The sequence below is a fragment of the Cebus imitator genome, unplaced genomic scaffold, assembly GCF_001604975.1.
Source record: "Cebus imitator isolate Cc_AM_T3 unplaced genomic scaffold, Cebus_imitator-1.0 Scaffold442, whole genome shotgun sequence".
Classification (NCBI taxonomy): Eukaryota; Metazoa; Chordata; class Mammalia; order Primates; family Cebidae; genus Cebus; species Cebus imitator.
In genome coordinates, this window is record NW_016107757.1 from 355,250 (window position 1) to 379,528 (window position 24,279).

The following is a 24,279-nucleotide window of genomic DNA, read 5'->3' on the forward strand; positions in this document are numbered from 1 at the left end:
GCTGGGATTACAGGCTTGAGCCACCGCGCCCGGCCAGTAGTTCTACTTTTAATTGTTTGAGGACCCTCCATACTGTTTTCCATAATGTCTATACTACTTTACATTCCCAGAAACAGTGAACAAACATTCCCCTTTCTCCACATCCTCGCCAGCATATTTTGTCTTTTTAATAATAGACATTCTAATTGGGTTGTAGTTTTAATTTGCATTTCCCTAATGTTGAGCTTTTTTTTTTTTTTTTTCCTCCGCAGAAGCTTTTTAGCTTTTGCTGCCTGTGTTTTTCAGGTCTTACTTCAAAATTATTTGCCCAGGCCAATATCCTGTAGTGTTTTCCCAATGTTTCCTTCTTGTAGTTTCATAATTTCAGGTGTTACATTTAATTCTGCAATTCATTTTGATTTTTATATATGGTGACAGATGGAGATCTAGTTTCATTCTTTTATATGTGGATATCTAGCTCTCACAGCACCATTTATTGAAGACACCAACCTTTCCCCAATGTATGTTCTCGGTACTTTTGTTGAAATGAGATGGGTATAAGTGCATGGATTTATTTCTATGTTCTCTATTCTGTTCCACTAGTTTATATGTCTATTTGTCTGCCAGTACCATACTGTTTTGTTTACTATAACTTTGTAAATCAGGTAGTATGATTTTGAAATCAGGTCTGTGGTCCCTCCAGCTTTGTTCTTTTTGCTCAGGATGCTTTAGCTATTTTAGATATTTTGTGCTTCCACATAAATTTTGGAAATGTTTTTCTATTTCTGTGAAAAATGTCATAGGTATTTTGATTGGTATTTTACATTAAATCTACAGATCACTGTGGGTAGTATACACATTTAAAAAATATTAATTCCTCCAATCTATGAGCATGAGATATACTTTCATTTTTGTGTGTGTCCTCTTCAGTTTGTTTCATCAGTGTTTCCTAGTTTTTCTTGTAGAGATCTTGTGCTTTATTGGTTAAATTTATTCCTTGGTATTTTTTGATAGCTATTGTAAATGGGATTGTTGCCTTGATTACTTTTTCAGATTGATCATTCTTAGCATAAGGAAACACTACTTATTTGATGCGTTTATTCTATATCCTGCAAATTTACTGAATTTGTTTATAAATTCTTAGAACTTTTTTTTTTCTTGGTGGAGTAGTCACATTTTTCTAAATATAAAATCATGCCATCTCCAAACAAGGATAGTTTGACTTCTTCCTTTCCAATCTGCAGGCCCTTTATTTCTTTCTCTTGACTAATTGTGCTGTTGGACTTCCAGTACTATGTTGAACAGAGGCAGTAAAAGTGGGCATTCCTGTGTGGATTCAGATGTTAGTGGAAGGTCTTCTACTTTTTCCCATTTAGTGTGACATTATCTGTGGGCTTGCCATGTATGGCCTTTATTGTGTTGGGTATGTGCCCTCTGTACCCAATTTGTTGTGGGTTTTCATCATAAAGGATTGTTAAATTTTATCTCATGTTTTTTCAGCATCTACTGAAAAGATCATCTGGTTTTTGTCCTTGATTCTGTTGATGTAATTTATCATGATTACTGATTTGCTTTTTTTTTTATTTAAAGTTTTTCATGAACCATATATGAGACTTAACGATTTGCTCATTTTACTGAACCATCCTTCCATCCCTGAGATGAATCTCATTTGATAGTAGTGAATTATCTTTTTAATGTGCTGAATTTGATTTGCTAATACTGTGTTGAGAATTCTTGCATCTATGTTCATCAGAGATATTCGCCTGTAGTTTTTTGTTGTTTATTCAAAGACACAATAAGAAAACTGAAGAGGAGGACAGGAATACTTTTAAACTATTTTTTGAAATAGTTTTAGTAAAACTGGTATTAGTTCTTCTTTAAACATTTGGTAGAATTCAGCAGTAAAGCATCATGTCCTGAACTTTTTTTTTTTTGGATGAAAGTCTTTAGCACTGCTTTAATCTTGTTACTCACTAATATTAGTCTTTACAGGTTTTCTATTTCTTCATGGTTAAACCTTGGTAGGTTTTATGTGTCCAGGAATTTATCCACTTATTCTAGGCTATCTAATTTATTGGCATATAATTATTCATAATAGTCTCTCATAATCCTTTGTATTTCTATGGTGTCAGTTGTAATGTTACTTTTTCAATTCTGAATGTATTTATTTGAATCTTCTCTCATTCAAATGAGACCTAATGGAAGGTCTTCTATTTTTTCAAAAAACTTTTAATTTTCTTGATCTTTTGTACTGCATCTTTTTTTCAGTCTCAACTTCATTTATGTCTGCTCTGATCTTTAATGTCATTTTTTTCTTTCTACTAATTTTGGGTTTGGTTTCTTCTTGCTTTTGTAGTTCCTTCAGGTGAAGTTAGGTTGTTTATTTGGAGTCTTTCTGTCTTTTTGATGCAGGTGTTTATTGCTATGAACACTCCTCTCTCTACTGCTTTTGCTGTACTTCATAGGTTTTGGTATATAATGTTTCCATTTTCATTTGTCTCAAAAGATTTTTAAATTTCCTTAAATTCTTCATTGACCCATTGCTGTTTAAGAGCATGTTGTTTAATTTCCATGTATTTGTACAGTTTCCCAAGTTCCTCTAGTTATTGGTTTCTAGTTTTATTCTATTGTGGTCATAAAAGATACTTCATATGATATCAACTTTTTAAAATTTGTTGAGACGTGTTTTGTGGCCTAAAAATGATCTATTTCAAGTGCTGATGAAAAGAATGCATATTCTGCAGCAGTTGGAGGAAATGTCTGTTAGATGCAATTGATCTAGAGTATAGCTTCACTTTGTTTTTTTTGTTTGTTTTTTTTGTTTTTTGCCCCTTCCCTGTATGTAGAGTACAGCTTAACTTTGAAGTTCATTTATTTGTTTTCTGCCTGGATAATCTATCCATTGCTAAAAGTGAGATGTTGAAGTCCCCTACTATTCATATATTGCAGTCTATCTCTCTCTTTAGGTCTGTCAATATTTGCCATATATATTTGAGTGTTCCAGTGCTGGGTGAATACATATTTGCTATTGTTATATCCTTTTGTTGGACTGGTCCCTTTACCATCATTTAATTACCTCTTCATCTCTTTTTCCAGTTTTGACAAACTTTATTTTATCTGATATAAGCATAGATAATCCCGCTCTTCTTTGGTTTTCATTTGCATGAAAATCTTTTTCTATCCCTCCACTTTCAATCTGTGTGATTTTGATAGGTCAGCTCTCCTTATTAATTGCAGGACTGACTGATCTACAGTGATTTCAGGCCTAACCCAGACACAGAGGCAACACTTTGCAGAGAGTACTTCACTGGCTTCCACAGTTTGTAAGACCTAACACAAATAACAAATTATTTATTTTACCATACTGATAGTGAGTCTGCTTCTCTGATCAGACCCTGACTGATAGATCCCATAAAAAGTTTCATTTAAACAGGAGGCATAAGTTCTGGTGTTCTATTACACAACACACAGTAACTATAGTTAAAATATTGTATGTTTCAAAATCACTAAAAGAGAGGATTTTAAATGTTCTTATCACAGATAAATGATTAAGATTTAAGGTAATTTACATGCTAATTCATTTGATTTGATCATCCCATAAGTATGCATGTTATCAAAACATAACCTCATAAATATATGAGGTACCTCATAAATTTATACAATTATTATTTATCAATTAAAAATAAAATAAAACCTTTAAAAAGCTATTTTTTTTAAAAAAAGGAAAGCTAGGTGTGAATTTTGGGAAATCAGGGGCAAAGTGGAACCCGTAGGGACAAACTAGATTCCATGTCTGTCTTTAATCACCTCTAATCTTGATGATGCATGTGACCTGCAGAAGCTGGGGCCCTTAGAAGCAGAACTACTCAAGCACCTGGCCCAGGACTCAGAGAAAATAAAGAAGATCATTAGGCGTTGGAGGAGCTGCAAGGCCAGGTGCTATTCCATCCCAACAGGTGAGCCTGCAGAGCCATAACAACGTGCATGAGCCACCATGATGCCTGATACCCAGCACTGACTTTCAGAGCATAAAAATGCTGCTTCACCACATCTACTTCCCCAATTTTGTGTTGATTTTTCTATTAGCTTTTCCTAATCTGGAATCATGTAGGAAGGAGATTCTGGGAAAGGTCACTCCAGTTTAGCTAACATGGTATGAAACTACCTGAGTCTACTCCTTGTCAGCCTGGGATGCATACACACTTCTTTTAACCATATGTAACTTCCAAATAAAGACAAGAGCAAAACAATGCTTTCCCTTCACAATATGCAACTGTCCCTCATGCAACTGAAAACATGCCATCCCTCTCCCCAAGAGAGACTATGAAGTCCCTTTATTCATCTTTGGGTGATAATCATTATTTTCTTAGCCGAGTCACACTCTCCTTTGATATCTTGTTATTTAATCCTGTCCTGGTTATTTGTTGCTAAACAACAAACCAACCTAAACCTATAGGAATAAAACAATGACCATCACGGATTTTATGTTTTAGGAATTTGGAAGAAGCACAGCAAGGATGTTGGGATGACTCCAACAGTAGGGGTTAGGAATGGCAGGGGTCAGATAATCCACTTTCAAGATGGCTTCTTTCCTCACAATGTGGGCACCTGGCTTGGGGAGGCTGAAGGACAGCCTTACCTGGGACTAATGGAGAGCCTGCATGTACCCTCTGCTGCATGGCAGTCTTAGAGTAGCTGAACTACTTAAAAGGCTGCTCAGAGTTCAAAAGTGAGTTTTCCAGCAAATGGAGTAGAAGTTGCATGATCTTTCATGATGTAGCTTTGGATGTCACAGAGCAACACCTACAGCATACTCTGTGGGTTGAAGAAGTCACAGCCTCTCCCTGATTCAAGGGGAGAGAACATAAATTCTGTCCTTCAACAGAAGTGTCAAAGAATTTGAGGCCATGTTTTCAAGCCACATCTGGGACTGTATCTCATCTAGTTCATGCTTATACACAATATGTCGTAGCTAGTTCACCCTTTGGTCATTATTTAGCATTGTTTTCATTCATATTCATTTCTCATCTCCATTAATTAATTAGAGTGCTGTCTATGAGAATATTATTAAAAGTGCCTTCCTTGGATGGGATCCAAGATGGCCAAATAGAAACAGCTCTGTATTGCAGTTCCCAGCAAAAACGTAGAGGGTGAGTGATAACCGCATTTCCAAATGAATTTTTACTGCCCACAGACCAGGAGATTCCGGGCAGAAAAGCACCACGAGCCCCCAGCACAGCCGCTCAAGCCAGCACAGCGGGTCTTCGCACAAAAACTCACACAAATCCAGGTGCCTTTTCAACTGGCGACTGGAATGCCTGGGAGACAGAGTCGCCCGCGCAACTGAAAAAAAAAAGGGACTGAAACAGGGAGCCAGGTGATCTGGCTTGGCCGGTTCCACCCCCTACAAAGACCAGCAATCTGAAATGCTCTGGATTGAGAGTTTCACGGCAAGCATAGCTGGACCCAGGATGGTCCACCTCTGTGGGGGAAGGGCATCCGCCATTACTAAGGCAGTCCACTACTTCCCAGGCAGTCTGCCATTACTCCACCATTACTGAGGCAGACCGCCATTACCAAGCCAGTTCTAACTATACCCCTATAAACAAAACTGCAAGGAGGTTCACACAGCAGCTGGGCAGAGCCGACGGCAGTTCAGCAACACCTCTGCTGGCAGACTGTTAGTCACAGTCTACCTTCACGCTGGGCACGGCATCTCTGAAAAAAGGCAGCAGCATGACAAAAACTGAGAAATAAAGCCCCACCTTCCCAGGACAGAGCACCTGGGGAAAAAAAGGTGGTTATGAGTTCAGCTGCAGCAGACTTAAACGTACCTGCCCAGCAGCTCTGAACGGAACAACAGAGCTCACAGCTCAGCACCTGAGCTCCTATAAAGGACAGACTGTCTCTTCAAGCAGCTCCCCAACCCCCATATATCCAAAGAGTCACCTCATAAAGGAGAGCTCAGGCTGACATCTGGCGGGTATCCTTCTAAGACAAAGATAGCAGAAGAAGAAATGGTCAGCAACCCTTACTGTTCTGCAGCCACTGCAGGTGAGCCACAGGCAAGCAGCATCTGGAGTGGACCTCCAGCAGTCCTATAGCAGAGAGGCCTTACTGTTAGAAGGAAAACTAAGAAATAGAAAGAAATAACTTTATCAACAGCAAACAGAATGTCCACTCAGAGACCCCAACTGAAAGTCACTAACTACAAAGACCACAGGTAGATAAATCCACAAAGATGGGAAGAAACTAGCGTAAAAACGATGAAAACACCCAAAACCAGAACGCCTCTTCTCCTCCAACGGATCACAACTCCTCACCAGCAAGGGAACAAGACTGGATGGAGAATGAGTCTGATGAATAGACAGAAACAGGCTTCAGAAGGTGGTAATAAGAAACTTCTCTGAGCTAAAAGAACATGTTCTAATGTAATGCAAAGAAACTAAGAACCTTGAAAAAAGGTATGATGAAATGCTAACGAGAATAAACAGCTTAGAGATGAGTATAAATGAATTGATGGAGCTGAAAAACACAACACGAGAACTTCATGAAACATACACAAGTTTCAATAGCTGAACTGACCAAACAGAAGAAAGGATATCAGAGATTGAAGATCAACTCAATGAAATAAAATGAAATAAAATGATTAGAGAAAAAAGAATAAAAAGAAAATGAACAAAGCCTCCAAGAAATATGGGATTATGTGAAAATATCTAATCTACATTTGATAGGTATACTTGAATGTGACAGAGAATGAATCAAAGCTGGAAAACATTCCTCAGGATATTATCCAGGAAAACTTCCCCAAACTAGCAAGGCAGGCCAATATTCAAGTCCAAGAAATAGAAAGAACACTACAAATATATTCCTCAAGAAGAGCAACCCCAAGGCACATAATCATCAGATTCACCAGGGCTGAAATGAAGGAAAAATTGCTAAGGGCAGCCAGAGAGAAAGGTTGCATTACCCACAAAGGGAAGCCCATCAGACTCACAGTGGATCTCTCAGCAGAAACCCTACAAGCCAGAAAAGAGTGGGGACCAATATTCAACATCCTTAAAGAAAAGAACTTTCAACCTAGAATTTCATATCCAGCCAAACTAAGTTTCATAAGCAAAGGAGAAATAAAATCCTTTACAAACAAGCAATTGTTGAGAGATTTCATCAACACCAGGCCTGCTTTACAAGAGCTCCTGAAAGAAGCACTAAACATAGAAAGGAACAACCAGTGCCAGCTACTCCAAAAACATACCAAATGGTAAAAAGCATCAACACAATGAATAAACTGTGTCAACTAACAGGCAAAACAACCAGCTAGGATCAAAATGGCAGAATCAAATTCACACATAACAATATTAACTTTAAATGTAAATAGACTAAATGCCCAATCAAAAGACACAGACTGGTAAATTGGATAAAAAGTCAAAACCCATTGGTATGCTGTATCCAGGAAACCCATCTCACATGCAAGGATACATATAGGCTCAAAATAAAGGGATAGAGGAAGATTTACCAAGAAAATGAAGATCAACAAAAAGCAGGAGTTGTAATCCTAGTCTCTGATAAAATAGTCTTTCAACCAACAAAGATCAAAAGAAACAAAGAAGGACATTACATAATGGTAAAAGGATCAATGCAACAAAAAGAGCTAATGATCCTAAATATATATGTACCCAGTACAGGAGCACCCAGATACATAAAGCAAGTCCTTAATGACTTACAAAGAGACTTAGACTCCCACACAATAATAACACTCCACTGTCAATTTTAGACAGATCAACAAGACAGAAAATTAACAAGGATATCCAGGACTTAAACTCAGACCTGGACCAAGCAAACCTAATAGACATTTACAGAACTCTCCACCCCAAATCCATTGAATATACATTCTTCTCAGCACCACACCACACCTACTCTAAAATTGACCACATAATTGGAATTAAATCACTCCTCAGCAAATGCAAAGTATGGAAATCATAACAAACAGTCTCTCAGACCACAGTGCAATTAAGTTAGAACTCAGAACTCAGAAACTAACTCAGAACTGTACAACTTCATGGAAACTGAACAACTGGCTCTTGAATGTTGACAGGATAAACAGTAAAATGAAGGCAGAAATAAAGATGTTCTTCGAAACTAACGAGAACGAAGACACAACATACCAGAATCCCTGGGACATATTTAAAGCTGTGTCTAGAGGAAAATATATAGCAATAAATGCCCACATGAGAAACAAGGAAAGAACNAAAAAAAACTCAAAAGCTAGCAGAATACAAGAAATAACTAAGATCAGAGCAGAACTTAAGGAGATAGAGACACAAAAAAACCCTTCAAAAAATTAATAAATCAAGGAGCTGGTTTTTTGAAAAGATCAACAAAATAGACCACTAGCCATATTAATAAAAAAGACAAGACAGAATAATCAAATAGATGCAATAAAAAAATGATAAAGGGGATATCACCACAGATTCCACAGAAATACAGACAACCAACAGAGATTACTACAAACAACTCTATGCACATAAACCAGTAAACCTGGAAGAAATGGATAAATTCCTGGACACTTGCATCCTCCCAAGACTCAAACAGGAAGAAGTCAAAACCCTGAATAGACCAATAACAAGGGCTGAAATTGAGGCAGCAATTAATAGCCTACCAACCAAAAAAAGCCCAGGTCCAGATGGGTTCACAGCTGAATTCTACCAGACATACAAAGAGAAACTGATACCACTCCTTCTGAAAATATTCCAAACAATCCAAAAACAGGGAATCCTCCACAAATCATTTTATTAGACCAACATCATCCTGATACCAAAACCTGGCAGAGACTAAACAAGAAAAGAAAACTACAGGCCAATATCCATGATGAACATAGATGCAAAAATCTTCAATAAAATACTGGCAAACTGATTGCAACAGCACATCAAAAAGTTTATCCATCACAATCAAGTTCGCTTCATCCCGGAGATGCAAGGCTGGTTCAACTTACACAAGTCTATAAACGAAATTCACCACATAAACAGAACAAAAGACAAAAACCACATGATTATCTCAATAGGTGCAGAGAAGGACTCTGACAAAATTCAACAGTGCTTTATGCTAAAAACTCTCAATAAACTAGGAATTGATGGAATGTATCTCAAAATAATAAAAGCTATTTATGACAAACCCACAGCCAATATCATACTGAATGGGCAAAAACTGGAAACATTCCCTTTGAAATGTGGCACTAGACAAGGATGCCCTCTCTCACCACTCCTATTCAATATAGTATTGGAAGTTCTAGCCAGAGCAATCAGGCAAGAAAAAGAAATAAAGCATATTCAATTAGGAAAGGAGGAAGTCAAACTGTCTCTATTTGCAGACGACATGATTGTATATTTAGAAGACCCCATCATCTCAGCCCAAAATCTCCTGAAACTGATAAGCAACATCAACAAAGTCTCAGGATACCAAATCAATGTGCAAAAATCACATACATTCCTATACACCAATAACAGACTTAAAGAGAGCCAAATCAAGAATGAACTGCCATTCACAGTTGCTACAAAGAGAATAACATACCTAGGAAGACAAATAACAATGGATGTAAAGGACCTCTTCAAGGAGAACTACAAGCCACTGCTCAATGAAATAAGAGAGAACGCAAAAAGATGGAGAAACATTCCATGCTCATGGTTAGGAAGAATCAGTATCATGAAAATGGCCAAACTGCCCAAAGTAATTTACAGATTCTATGCTATCCCCATCAAGCTACCAATGACTTTCTTCACAGAACTGGGAAAAAACACTTTAAACTTCATATGGAACCAAAAGAGAGCCCACATAGCTAAGTCAATTCTAAGCAAAAAGAACAAAGCTGGAGGCATCACGCTCTCTGACTTCAAACTATACTACAAGGCTACAGTAATCAAAACAGCATGGTACTGATACCAAAACAGAGATATAGACCAATGGAACACAACAGAGGCCTCAGAGGCAATGCCACACATCCAAAACCATCTGATCTTTGACAAACCTGACAAAAACAAGCAATAGGGAAAGGATTCCCTGTTTAATAAATGGTATTGGGAAAACTGTCTAGCCATGTGCAGAAAGCAGAAACTGGACCCCTTTCTGACACCTTACACTAAAATTAACTCCAGATGGATTAAAGACTTAAACATAAGACCTAACACCACAAAAACCCTAGAAGAAAACCTAAGCAAAACCATTCAGGACATAGGCGTAGACAAGGACTTCATGACTAAAACACCAAAAGCATTGGCAACAAAAGCCAAAATAGACAAATGGGATCTAATTAAACTCCAGAGCTTCTGCATAGCAAAAGAAACAATCATTAGATTGAACCAGTAACCAACAGAATGGGAAAAAAATTTTGCAATCTACCCATCTGACAAAGGGCTAATATCCAGAATCTACAAAGAACTAAAACAGATTTACAAGAAAAGAGCAAACAAACCCATTCAAAAGTGGGCAAAGGATATGAACAAACACTTTTCAAAAGAAGACATATATGAGGCCAACAAACATATGAAAAAATGCTCATCATCTCCGGTCATTAGAGAAATGCAAATCAAAACTACATTGAGATACCATCTTATACCAGTTAGAATGGCAATCATTAAAAAATCTGGAGACAACAGATGCTGGAGAGGATGTGGAGAAACAGGAACACTTGTACACTGTTGGTGGGAGTGTAAATTAGTTCAACCATTGTGGAAGACAGTGTGTTGATTCCTCAAGGACCCAGAAATAGAAATTCCATTTGACTCAGCAATCCCATTACTGGGTATATATCCAAAGGATTATAAATCGTTCTACTATAAGGACACATGCACACGAATGTTCATTGCAGCACTGTTTACAATAGCAAAGACTTGGAACCAACCCAAATGCCCATCAATGATAGACTGGACAGGGAAAATGTGGCACATATACACCATGGAATATTATGCAGCCATAAAAAACAATGAGTTCGTGTCCTTTGTAGGGACATGGATGAACCTGTAAACCATCATTCTCAGCAAACTGACACAAGAACATAAAATCAAACACCACATGTTCTCATTCATAGGTGGGTGCTGAACAATGAGAACACATGGATACAGGGAGGGGGACATCACACAACTGAGGTCTGTGGCGGGGAACTAAGGGAGGGACAGCAGGGGGTGGGGGTTTGGGGAGGGATAACATGGGGAGAAATGCCAGATATAGGTGATGGGGAGGAAGGCAGCAAACCACATTGCCACATATGTACCTATGGAACAATCCTGCATGTTCTTCACATGTACCCCAAAACCTAAAATGCAATTTTAAAAAAAGTGCCTTCCTTTCCATGCTTCCCAACATCTCTTAAAAAATTATCCTTCCTTCAAAGCTAAGCTTACATTCTAATTTTTCTACAAATTTACGAATTACAGATAATCCGTTGACTTAAAATGCCTTGGCTTGAGACCCCTGCTTTTACCAATTGTCTCACGGCATATATGATTCCTAATGACTTCAGCTGACAATAATGAGATGAGTGGTCGACTAGCCATAGTAATAAACAAAGTGATTTAAAAATGTCTTAGGCTGATTCATGAAATAGAGAAACACATTTGCTTCTCAATTGAAAAACAGTTTTTGTTAAGTTATTTTTGTAGGCCAGACGTCGTAGCTCATGCCTGTAATCCTAGCACTTGGGAAGCCAAGGTGGGTGGATCACTTTGAGCTCAAGAGTTTGAGATGAGCCTGGGCAATACGGTGAAACCCTGTCTCCACAAAAAAATATAGAAATGAGCACAGCATGTTGGCTCATGTGTGTGGTCCCAGCTACTCAGGAGGCTGCGGCTGGAGGATCGCTTGAGCCCTGAAAGCAGAGACTAAAGTAATCCAAGATCACACCACTGCACTCTATCTCAAAAAACAAAAAACAAAAAAGATATTTTTCTACCTTAAAAGATTTAAGAATGGACACAGACACAGTCAAATAAAAAGGAAGGTAAATAATTGGCAAAACATCTGACTTGAGAAGAAAGCTGAAAGTGTGAACCATGCCTGGCTTGGAGGAGTGGTTTATAATCTTGACTTAACTATCATTCTGGAACTACTTAGGTAGTATTTTGGTGGCTGCCTATACCCAGTTCATAATGCAGGCTCTCTTTTTCTAAATAATCAGATCACTTATAGCTGGAACCATTCATTTATGTATTAAACAAATAACTACTGAGTGCTTTCCATGCTTCAGGTAATATTGTTCTATGCTGTTCAGGAGCACAGTGGTGACAAAGACACAGCCTCTGACTTCACAGGAGAGTGAAAGGGACAAAAACAAAACAACCTGATAACTTTATAATACAGAAGCTTATGTATAACAACAAGGGGAGACTGGAATTAAGAGAGCTCCACAAAATGCACTTAATCATAAATAACTTGTTTCACTCTTGGTCTCATGTCCTAATCTCCCCCAATGTGATTGTAAGTTCCTTGAAGGCAGAAATCACCTTTAACATGTCTGCATACTCCCTAGTACCCAGCTCAGTGACATATCTACAATAACCTATCACTAAACTTTGTTAATAGCTTGACCGATCAATTTCACTGACATGAAATGAGGCTATGGAGGTAAAAGTGTGTTTGCATTATTTTTTGCTTTCCAAGGAGGTTCTTGGTTGTTCATCTTTGCATTAACCCATCACCACCAATAAATAAGAATGTCTGATGTACCAATTAATGCTTTCTAAATTTATGGGTAGGAGGAACAATTTTGAGCTTCTATTCCTTGACATGCAAGAGGTCTGTGGTAACAATTCTTCTCCGCTAGCTAGTGGTGCAATGGACTAAGAAGGGAGTTTGGCTCTGCCACTTAATAGCTGTTACTTAATCTCTTGGGAACTTTGATTCCTCAAGTAAAATCAGTGTTCCCTTCCACCTTACTCAGTAGGCACATGTTTGTTTTGTAACTAATTTGGGTGCAAGGGGAGATCTAACACCCTATTTATAAACGGATGGGATGTGGCATAGCATCTTCCTTCACTTCTGTTGTTCCACAGTAAATTCTCAATCTTTATAGGGTTTTATCCCAGTGAATTATTTCCCTCAAAAACCAAGGAGGGTAATAATGAACCATTTTCTTACATTTTCCGTCAAGACAGCTCTTTGTGAGTTCTAAATGTTCTATCTAGATTCAAAGAAGCTGGTTTCTTCATGAGTGGTTGGAATAAGACTTTTCTTGGAAGCTACTGAATATGGATTAGTTGGATTGTTTCATAGGAAATAAAAAGCAGGCTCTAGGGTAACTACTTCAGCACTTAATTGGGTTAGCAAAGAACTGCAAATGAGAGGTTTTCCCGTAGGAGGGAAAGGATGCTTATGGCTCCCACCCCCTTAGGTGATGCATTTTAACCTAAACATTAGTCTTCCAATGCAGCCTTTAATTTAGTAATCATTACAAGAATCTGTTAGAGCAGAAAATGTCAGGTTGAAAAATTAACACATCACCAGAGTTAATAAGAACTCAGACTCTTATTAGATACAAATGGAGAGCCCTCTAACTGCACAACAGCCTATTGAAGTCATGTTTGTTGCAGCTCCTAAGTAGTTGCATCTTTACTGCTCAGAGGCTGGACCAAGGAAACTACCCAGGCACTCAAGCCAGAGTTAGCAGGGACCCTTGGCCTGCACTTTATTCAGGTATCCCTATCTTTTCCTCTCAGAAATGCTGTGCATGTCACAGGGTGGATATCCCTCTGCCTAGGACTCCCTTGGTAAGTGTTTTCTGTAACAAAGACAAACATGCCATGCCTGTCACCAGGGGCAGATTGTGGACTGTGTAAACCACTCCAGGAGAGGGAGGCTGAGGGGCTCCCGGCCATTCAAACTTAGCTCTGAGTTATGGTCTTTGTTGTCTTTCTACATTCAGACTGAAATGTGATTCCCCTAGCTTTCTTTTTTGGAAAATACCTGTAATGAGTTCCATGACTAGAAAGAAAAGCCGTTGACAGGAAAGGCTTCTGATAGAGAAGGGACTTCTTCATGTGTTCTCAAGGGAGACCGTTGCTTCAAGCAAGCTGAGGCAGGATGCCAGGTCTAGGAATAAGAGGTCCAGATCACAAAAGGGTTATCTTTAACTGTGGATTAGGCTGGGCATGAAGCAGTTTCCTCTGGAAGAGCAGTACCATGCACACAGAGTTTATGGCCAGGCAGGCATGCATGAGTTCTTCTCCATGACTTACTGTGCAATCTTGGGCAAATTGCTTGGCCTCTCAGAGCATCAGTTTGAGCTCTGAGAATATATAAAATAAATAAAATAAAGAATATAAGGCATGTATCACGGTGTCTGAAAGTAAGAGTAAGGGTTCTATGTGAGTGGTTAGCTACTGATTTGAAAATAGTATTCCTTCACCCAGCACTAATGATGTTCCTTGTGTGCCAGGCTCTGTATAAGGCACAGGTCCTCCTCCTTGACCTAAGGGAGTTAACTATTTAATAAACCATGTAAGTTTATCTTCAGCACAAAGCACTCCCAGCTCCCTCCCACCCCAGCATCAACACTCTGCCCAAGAAGGGCCAAATGCATACTAACTTCACATTGTTGAGTAGCTCCGAATCTTGCAGGTCATCCCCCTTTGAGGAGCCCTCCAGACTCAGCCGGTTCTACCTTCAATTCATCCATAATTCCCTATCTGTGCACTTCGCACACTACGTCACTGTTGTCTGTTAATCCTTTGTCTCCTCCTGTGAGGTCCTAAAGGATAAGGATTATGTGTTCATTTGATCTATTCATCTGATTATGTATTCATCTCTGTAACGCAAATGATTAATTGATCATTTGATCTGTTCATCTGCTCCTTTATTCATCTCTGTAGGCCAAGGGTTTCATGCATTACTCAGCACAGGCACACAGAGGTTCAATCCTGTTGCTGAGTACGTTGATTTCCAGCTGGGATTTTTTTCTGGGAAAATAGCCCTGCCTTCCATCTTTGAAGAGCCTCGTCTGGGCCCTGGTTTGGTTGGTCTTGTCATTTTCTGTTACTTTGGTTCTAGCCTCAGTTTCCTAATCTCTATAAGGGGCTAACAGAACCTCCTTCACTGGGAGTTTATGATGATGACTGGAGACAATGCAGCTTCTCTGTGTCCAACACAGTTCTAGGCACAGAGCCAAAGACCAGGAAAAAAAAAAAATTTGATTCCATTTTTGCTCTCGGCCAAGTCTAGTTGCCAATATAAGAAGACTAAAAATACAAGACATCATATGAGTGTCACATGAGTGGCACAGACATTTTTCCAGCTTGCATCTAGCCTCTGCCATATGCCACAGAATTGGCTGAAATGGGAGGATAAAAACATGCATAAAACAGTTTCAAGAAAACAGTGGCAAGTGTTAGACAAAAAGATCTCAGGAAGAGGGGTAAAGTCTTTTACCCAGATGTTTGGTCCATGGCTGTTGGAGCTGTCTTTAGCACCAGACTGGAAAGTAGGACGCTGTCCCGTAATTGATCTCCTCTAGGTGTTTTGAAAACACACACACACACACCACCACCACCACCACCACCAAGTTCTTCAGCATTTACTGTGTGTCAGACACTGTGCTAAATGCTTTACAGGCATTATCTCACTGAACTCTTAGAACAACAGTGTGAGGTGAATATGAACTTCCCCACTTTACAGCCGGCAACTTTGAGGCTCAGCGAGGCATCACAGCTTAACCAGACACAGGCAACAAGTAAATGGTTGAGGAATCCACCTGCTGGGAGTTTCACTGGCCTACTGGAAAGGAGAGAGACGGCGGACCAGCACAAATCCCCGGGCTGCTGGGAATGAAACAGGAAAGCTGGGTTCAAACCTGGGTCGCATGATCCCCAGATCCTAGGAACCGACGCAGAAGCACAGTAAGGAAAAAAGGGGTGCAGGCTGGTGCGGACGGGGTGCCCGGGAGAAAGGAGTCCCCGTGGATGTGTGCCTTGCTCGTCCCCAGTGCACAGGTCAAGCCTCTCCCCTCCCGCCCTCTCACCCTCCCAACCTTATTTAGAAACCGTGTCCCCAAGACAGGAAGGGCGGCGGGCCGAGAAGCACGGAGAGTCCCAGTCTCATTTCCTTTCGAATCCCCCTGTGGAATTTCATTTCATGCGGTGAGGAAATCGGAACGCGAGACCGTCGGCGGGTCTGCAGCTCCGCAGCTCCGGGGCGCCTCCCCCTGGCGGCTGGAGGTGGGCGGTTCCCGGCGCAGGTCGGCCGAGTCTGGGGGCGGGGAGAGGCCGGGCCCGGACCGCAGCGAGTCGGGAGTGAAAATAGCTGTGGACCCGCGCAGTACCAGGCACCGCGCTAAGCCTTTACGCTTTATCTCTAATCCTCCCAAGTGACTTCACAGAGGAGGAGACTGACGCCGAGAGGTTGAGCAACTTGCTCAAGGTCACACAGCGGGACTGAAAGCCACAATCGGTGTATATCCAAATCCCGTGTTCTTTGTGTTCGTTTCCCTGCCTGATGGGGATGTGGCCGCGGACCTAGGTGACAGCTGGAAGTAGACGGGAAGGAAAGGGGGCAGATGGAACAGGGCGCACTTCTCACCTGGAGGAGGAGAGGGCAGGACGGCTGGAGCCACTGGGCTCGGTGCCCCGGCTGGCTCCTGCGCGCCTCGATCCGGGTGGGAGGGAAGCGAGAGCCGGGAAGCGGGCGGGCGGGGCGCTCGGGGAGGGAGGGGGGAAGGAGGGGCGGCCGGAGGAGGGGCCGGAGGGCGGGGGCCTGACCCTTCCAGCGGGAGAGCGGCCTCGCCCCGCTGCCCCGCCCCCCGCTGCCCACCGCGCCCGGCCATTGGAGAGGCGCGCTGTCTGTCCCGCCCCGCTGCCGCGCCGCGAGCCTCCAGCGCCGCGCTGGGCTCGGGCGGTGAGAGCGGCGCAGCGCTAGCTGCTGGCTGGCTTCGCTGAGACGCCGAGCGGACGCGGCCGGCGCCGGCTTGTGGGCTCGCCGCCTGCAGCTATGACCCCTGCAGCCTTTCCCTCGGTCTCGGCCCGGGGCGTCTGATATCCCAAACAGTCGCGCGCAGCTGCCGGAGAGCCGACCGCTGCCCCCTCGTCGCCGTATCGCACTCCCTTCCCGGGAGCTGGGAGCAGCGCGGGCAGCCGGCGCCCCCGTGCAAACTGGGGGTGTCTGCCGGAGCAGCCCCCGCCGCCGCCACTGCTGCCCCAGACGCTGGCCATGGCCTGGCGGGAAGCAGGGCCGAGCGTCCCGGGGGCCCCCGGGGGCGTCGGGCTCAGTCTGGGGTGGCTGCTGCAGTTGCTGCTGCTGGTGGGGCCGGCGCGGGGCTTCGGAGACGAGGAGGAACGGCGCTGCGACCCCATCCGCATCTCCATGTGCCAGAACCTCGGCTACAACGTGACCAAGATGCCCAACCTGGTGGGGCACGAGCTGCAGACAGACGCCGAGCTGCAGCTGACAACTTTCACACCGCTCATCCAGTACGGCTGCTCCAGCCAGCTGCAGGTGGGCGCCCCCACCCCCACCCCTGGCGGGACCCTTTGGGGAGGGACGCTCCAAACTAACTTTGCAGAGCCCATGCCAAGTTGATCATCCTAGCCCGAAGGGGACAGCTCTCCTGGAAAAGTGATTTCCATCCCCACCCCCACTTTCTCAGGGACTGGAAGCCAAAACGTTGTGTAAGTCATCTGGCCTGGGAAAGAACCCACTCTTACGCCCCGCCCTTCCGTTTTTCTCTCTTGCCCACCCATGTCTGGCCAGACCCCTAGCCCAGTGAAGCTGAGGGTTATCTCTGCCAAGGATTCTGCCCACCACTGCTTGGTGGGCCAGTGGGAGAGAGCCAGCTGCAGCTAAGACTTGGAGGGAGAGATAAAGAGACCATCCCTCACCAGTCTTCCCTCTCCCCACTATTTTTGGGGTGAGGTATTAAAACACTACTGCACCGTTTTCTGCTGAGTTGCCCCTCCTCACCGTGTCCCTCAGAGTTTTAGAGGTCATGCATGAAGGAGTGGTTGGATTGGTTTGAGTTCTTTCTTATCCTCAGAGTTGAAGTCACATTTAATGCTTGGAGGGTGAGAAGAAGCTGCAGGAAGGTAGTTGGTATATTAGAAGAATTTTTTTTTGCAGTCGTTAAAAAATGTAAAGCTTATTTAATGATAAGGAAAATATTTATTCAACAGTAATAAGAATTTGCATATACAGGGTGATTATAATCCTACAAAAAGAAAAAAAGAAAAAAGAAAAACAATTTATTGGGGGAATAAAAGACTGAAAGAAACATTTTTAAAGTGTTAACATGGGTTATGTTTTGATTGGTGAGGCTGGGTGATTTTTAGAAATTTAGAAAATACAGAAGTTGTGGGAAAAAGTAGACCTTAATTGTCCAGACTAAATCTGTGGTCTGGCCCAGTGCGGTGGCTCACGCCTGTTATCCCAGCACTTTAGGAGGCCAAGGCAGGTGGATCATGAGGTTAGGAGTTCAAGACCAGCCTGACCAACATGATGAAACCCTGTCTCTACTAAAAACACAAAAATTAGCCAGGCATGGTGGTGCATGCCTGTAATCCCAGCTACTCTGGAGGCTGAGGCAGGAGAATTGCTTGACCCTGGGAGGTTGCAGTGAGCTGAGATAGCACCACTGCAATCCAGCCAGGGCAACAGCACTAGACTCCGTCTAAAAAAAAGAAAAGAGAAAAGAAATCTGTGGTTCTGGCTGTAACTTTTGAGAGATAAGAAACAGACATACAGCTTACTTATTAGGTGCATGTTTTTACATAGGTCATTTTAAAACTTGGTTTGTGGTTTTGGAAAGATGGTCGGGATTAGACCTGTTGCTGGTGAAATATCCCTTTGGAAGTTTCAGAACTTCAGAACTAGGTTATAAAAGCTTAAGAAATGATCCTCCAGCTCGCAGTTTGGAAAAAGCACATATCCTGACATCAGTGGCAATTTGTTGGAGAAACAGCTTTTTCAGGGATATATATTTTTAATTACATGTATCCTGGGGAGACAGCCAGGCTGTTTTGAAGGACAAGACTGGATCCCTTTACATGCTGGAAAATAGTTACTTGTAACTCTAGACTTCATAGACAACATCTGTAAGGAGCCAAGCAGACTGTTTATCAATGCTGGAGGAATTGAGGACAGCAACTGGACTCTCCCCTGCTGGTATTGCAGTTTCAGCGACTTAACATTTACATTTTCCTATTGTGCTTCATTATTATTCATTGAGGAAACCTGGCCAAACAAATCCCTAGTGACCATAGACCTCAATCTGCATCCCATCCTTAAGTCTAACAGTGTCTCAGTTGGGCCATTTTCTGTTTCTCTATGGGACTAGTTTAAACAAATTTTTAAGGGATAAAGTAGGGAGAAGAGAATATTAACAAGATCTATATATTTTTTTACCTTTTATTCTTAAAATGATTAAGAAATGGTGATAAAAATAAGCCCCCTAAATGACTGAGTCATATTAGTTTCTTTAGCTTTTTCAAATAGTATCTAAAAGGGAAGGAGATGGGAAAGCCAGTTTTTTAAGGTTTATTTCAAGTGCTATGCAAAGAGGGCTTAGGCAGTTCTTCAGACCCTATTTTTTATTTTTTAATGTACATTCCTCTGGAAAGGATTACTAGAGCCAAACTAGGCAAAGTGTGTGAGTGATGGATTATCAGGCACCCTTGTTTAAGGTCTGAGTAAACAGACAGACTCCCTATAGGTTTGGTTTAAAAGTAGATAGGTACATTGCCGGGAAGCATTCAGCTCAGCTTTGTGGGAACATTTGGTCACACTTCCAAGTCATTGTTTTTTCTTCATTTGTTACTCTTCCAGTTCTTCCTTTGTTCTGTTTATGTGCCAATGTGCACAGAGAAGATCAACATCCCCATTGGCCCATGTGGTGGCATGTGTCTTTCAGTCAAGAGGCGCTGTGAACCCGTCCTTAAGGAATTTGGATTTGCCTGGCCAGAGAGTCTGAACTGCAGCAAATTCCCACCGCAGAATGACCACAACCACATGTGCATGGAAGGGCCAGGTGATGAAGAGGTGCCCTTACCTCATAAAACCCCCATCCAGCCTGGGGAAGAGTGTCACTCTGTGGGAACCAATTCTGATCAGTACATCTGGGTGAAAAGAAGCCTGAACTGTGTTCTCAAGTGTGGCTATGATGCTGGCTTATACAGCCGCCCAGCCAAGGAGTTCACCGATATCTGGATGGCTGTGTGGGCCAGCCTGTGCTTCATCTCCACTGCCTTCACAGTACTGACCTTCCTGATCGATTCTTCTAGGTTTTCCTACCCTGAGCGCCCCATCATATTTCTCAGTATGTGCTATAATATTTATAGCATTGCTTATATTGTCAGGCTGACTGTAGGCCGGGAAAGGATATCCTGTGATTTTGAAGAGGCAGCAGAACCCGTTCTCATCCAAGAAGGACTTAAGAACACAGGATGTGCAATAATTTTCTTGCTGATGTACTTTTTTGGAATGGCCAGCTCCATTTGGTGGGTTATTCTGACACTCACTTGGTTTTTGGCAGCAGGACTCAAATGGGGTCATGAAGCCATCGAAATGCACAGCTCTTATTTCCACATTGCGGCCTGGGCCATCCCCGCAGTGAAAACCATTGTTATCTTGATTATGAGACTGGTGGATGCAGATGAACTGACTGGCCTGTGCTATGTTGGAAACCAAAATCTCGATGCCCTCACCGGGTTCGTGGTGGCTCCCCTCTTTACTTATTTGGTGATTGGAACTTTGTTCATTGCTGCAGGTTTGGTGGCTTTGTTCAAAATTCGGTCAAATCTCCAAAAGGATGGGACAAAGACAGACAAATTAGAAAGACTGATGGTCAAGATTGGGGTCTTCTCAGTCCTGTACACAGTTCCTGCAACATGTGTGATTGCCTGTTATTTTTATGAAATCTCCAATTGGGCACTCTTTCGGTATTCTGCAGATGATTCCAACATGGCTGTTGAAATGTTAAAAATTTTTATGTCTTTGCTGGTGGGCATCACTTCAGGCATGTGGATTTGGTCTGCCAAAACTCTTCACACGTGGCAGAAGTGTTCCAACAGATTGGTGAATTCTGGAAAGGTAAAGAGAGAGAAGAGAGGAAATGGTTGGGTGAAGCCTGGGAAAGGTAGTGAGACTGTGGTATAAGACTAGCCAGCCTCCAAGGTTTCTTCATTTTGAAGGAGGGGGGAATGCCAGCATTTTGGTGGAAATTCTGCTAAAAGTTGTATGCAGTGAATCTCATACAAACTAGCAACAATTAAGTGACTCCCATCAACCCACTGCCTCCCATCCTGACCCCAGCATCAAAACAAAACAAAACAGTGATTTTGCTGCAGACTTTGGAATGATCCAAAATGGAAAAGCCAGTTAGAGGCTTTCAAAGCTGTGAAAAATCAAAACGTTGATCACTTTAGCAGGTCGCAGCTTGGAGCGTGGAGGTCCTGCCTAGATTCCAGGAAGTCCAGGGCGATACTGTTTTCCCCTGCAGGGTGGGATTTGAGCTGTGAGTTGGTAACTTGCAGGGAGAAAGATTAACTTTTTTAACCCTTTACAATTTTAAATACTAACTGGGTCTTTCAGATAGCAAAGCAATCTATAAACACTGGAAACACTGGGTTCAGAGAAGTGTTACAAGAGTTTTATAATTTGGCTGATCTAACATAAACATCTTCTGTGGTGCACTGTCTGCTGTTTAGAACTTTGTAGATCGCACTCCCAAGAGGTGGTGTTAGAATCTTTCAGTGCCTTTGTCATAAAACAGAATTGTTTGAACAAACAAAAGTACTGTACTCACATAAGGTATCCAGTGGATTTTTCTTCTCTCTTTCCTCTCTTAAATTTCAACATCTCTGTTTTGGCTGCTGCCGTTTTCTTCATTTTACATTAATGACTCAAAAAAAGGTATTTTTATAGGAATTTTTGCACTGCAGCATGCTTAAAGAGGGGAAAAGGAAGGGTGATTCACTTTCTGACAATCACTTAATTCAGAGGAAAATGAGATTTACTAAGTTGACTTACCTGACCGACCCCAGAGACCTATTGCATTGAGCAGTGGGGACTTAATATATTTTACTTGTGTGATTGCATCTATGCAGACGCCAGTCTGGAAGAGCTGAAATGTTAAGTTTCTTGGCAACTTTGCATTCACACAGATTAGCTGTGTAATTTGTGTGTGTCAATTACAATTAAAAGCACATTCTTGGACCATGACATAGTATACTCAACTGACTTTAAAACTATGGTCAGCTTCAACTTGCATTCTCAGAGTGATAGTGCCTTTTTTTTTTTTTTTTTTATTAAGCATAAGAATGTTATCAGAGTCTGGTCTACTTACGACAATAGAGACTTTTTCAGTTTTATAAAGGGAACTGAGGACAGCTAATCCAAGTACTTGGTGCATAATTGTTTCCTAGTAATTGGCAAAGGCTCCTTGTAAGATTTCATTGGAGGCAGTGTGGCCTGGAGTATTTATATGGTGCTTAATGAATCTCCAGAATGCCAGCCAGAAGCTTGATTGGTTAGTAGGGAATAAAGTGTAGACCATATGAAATGAAATGCAAACTCTAATAGCACAGGTCTTAATTGCCTTTTACAGAGGTATCCAAAGCTTTTAAAATTTATCCTATACATTCTTCACAAGGGGGTACCCCCTAGCAGCCTCTCGAAAATTGCACTTCTCTTAAAACTGTAACTGGCCTTTCTCTTACGTTGCCGTAGGCCTTCTAATCATGAGATCTTAGGGACAAATTGTTGACTGTGTCACAGGTTTCTCTCCTTGTAACTCATACCTGTCTGCTTCAGCAACTGCTTTGCAATGACTCATTTATTTATTAATTGATGCCTTTAAATAGGAAGGGAAGCTCTTTTTTTTTTTTTTTTTTTTTTTTTTTTTTTTTTTTTTTTTTTTTTTTTTTTTTTTTTTTTTTTTTTTTTTTTTTTTTTTAAATCATACTTTGTGGAAAAACATTTCCAGGGACTCAAAATTCAAAATAGGTGGTCAAATTCTGGAAATAAGCATTCTTCTTTTGTCAAATTTGGTTTGAGCCTTATGCCCATAGTTTGATATTTACCTTTCTTCTTTCCTTAATGTTTTTGTGTGGTTTTTGAACTATATGACATCAAGATGCATGTAAGGTCCATTGTGTATTTTGGAAGGCAAGGTCTTGGCTTTTGAGATGGAAGCTAAGTGGGCGCAGGTGGCCCCTGCTGCTGTGTGCCCAGTGTGAGTACCTTGGCTAGACTCTGCGTCAGGCTCCAGGAGCATGAGAATTGATCCCCAGAAGAACCATTTTAACTGCATCTGATAATACATTGCCTATGAAATGTAAAATGTGAATTCCCTGTGCTGCTTGTAGACAGTTCCCATAACTGTCCAGGGCCCTAGAGCACGCACCCAGGGCCAGAGCCTGCCCTTACTCACGCTCTGCTCTGGTGTCTTGGGAGTTGTGCAGGGACTCTAGCCCAGGCAGGGGAAAGTAGACCAGGCGGTAGGGGACTGGTCTTGCCATTAGAGCGTAGGGGTTTGTAATGCAGTTTTCTTCATAACACTTCAGTGATCGTGTGACCAAGGCAGCATCTGGCAGAAGGCCAGGCATGGAATAGGTGATCAATTCTTGTCAATGACTAAATAACAATAAAAGAGCACTTGGGTGAACCTGGGCCCCTGATTTCTGAGTTTTGAGTTCTGGAGCTAGTGTTTTGACAGTGTTTTGGGTTTTGACATGCCTGTTCCATAAATCTCTTGCCTTTTCAGAGCAAAGTATATTTGATCAGAAGTGGCCAGTTGGATTAGTAGCCTTAGCAATGTTTCGGGGTTATAGACCTCTCCTTTCACATTCCAGACATTGGAGAGTGTTCACGGTTTCAGGAAAAGAACTCTGTGGCTGAGGAGTCAGTTACCAGTGACCTTCAATCAACTCTATCACCGCTTAAGTCAGTATTTGTTTTTAAAAAAAACTCAGTTATATTTATTGGGTGCCAACTGTATATAAAACCCTGAAATAGATAATCTCCGTTATAACTGATCTAGGGTGGGGATGCACCCAAGTCTGCCGAACTTTACTGTTCCTTTGGGAAAGGAGTGGGGACCTCTGGAATTCCCATCTGTTTCACTGCCTCCATTCCTTAAATCTCTTCCTGGGTCTCTCTACCTTTTTCCTGGGTCTCTTTTCGCTTTCCCAGGATTCCTTCCAAGTCACTTACAGGTGGTTTTAACAGAAAGCGTCAGCTCTGCTTCATGACAATCTCTGTAGAAATCCCTTAGGAAGACTATTAAGAATAGGCCACAAAGACATGGGCCCACACATCTGCTTTGGCTCTGGGAGC

General features: G+C 41.9%; 1 protein-coding gene and 1 pseudogene across 2 annotated transcripts; one reads left to right on the forward strand and one right to left on the reverse strand.

Moving 5' to 3' along the window:
• LOC108290726 overlaps window positions 1-15,407 on the reverse strand; it is an 18,059-nt pseudogene extending 2,652 nt beyond the window's left edge.
• A 1,431-nt stretch (window positions 15,408-16,838) lies between these two features.
• On the forward strand, window positions 16,839-21,275 carry FZD4 (frizzled class receptor 4). 2 transcript variants are annotated; one of them, XM_037732155.1, is made up of 3 exons: window positions 17,410-17,448; window positions 17,987-18,035; window positions 19,771-21,275. In XM_037732155.1, exon 3 carries the CDS (start codon window positions 19,798-19,800, stop codon window positions 21,097-21,099), a length of 1,302 nt encoding a protein of 433 aa, XP_037588083.1. In that variant the 5' UTR covers window positions 17,410-17,448; window positions 17,987-18,035; window positions 19,771-19,797; the 3' UTR covers window positions 21,100-21,275. The 2 variants fall into 2 exon arrangements, with proteins under 2 accessions (XP_017366098.1, XP_037588083.1); XM_017510609.2 differs by lacking the exon at window positions 17,987-18,035 and having other exon boundaries at window positions 16,839-17,448.
• Window positions 21,276-24,279: the final 3,004 nt, after the last annotated feature.

Bases quoted from the DNA above. Each gene is read 5' to 3' on its own strand.
- FZD4 (XM_017510609.2), top strand. From the start codon at position 17,164: ATGGCCTGGCGGGAAGCAGGGCCGAGCGTCCCGGGGGCCCCCGGGGGC. The intron at 17,449-19,770 runs GTGGGCGCCCCC...TTACTCTTCCAG, and splicing joins GCTGCTCCAGCCAGCTGCAG to TTCTTCCTTTGTTCTGTTTA.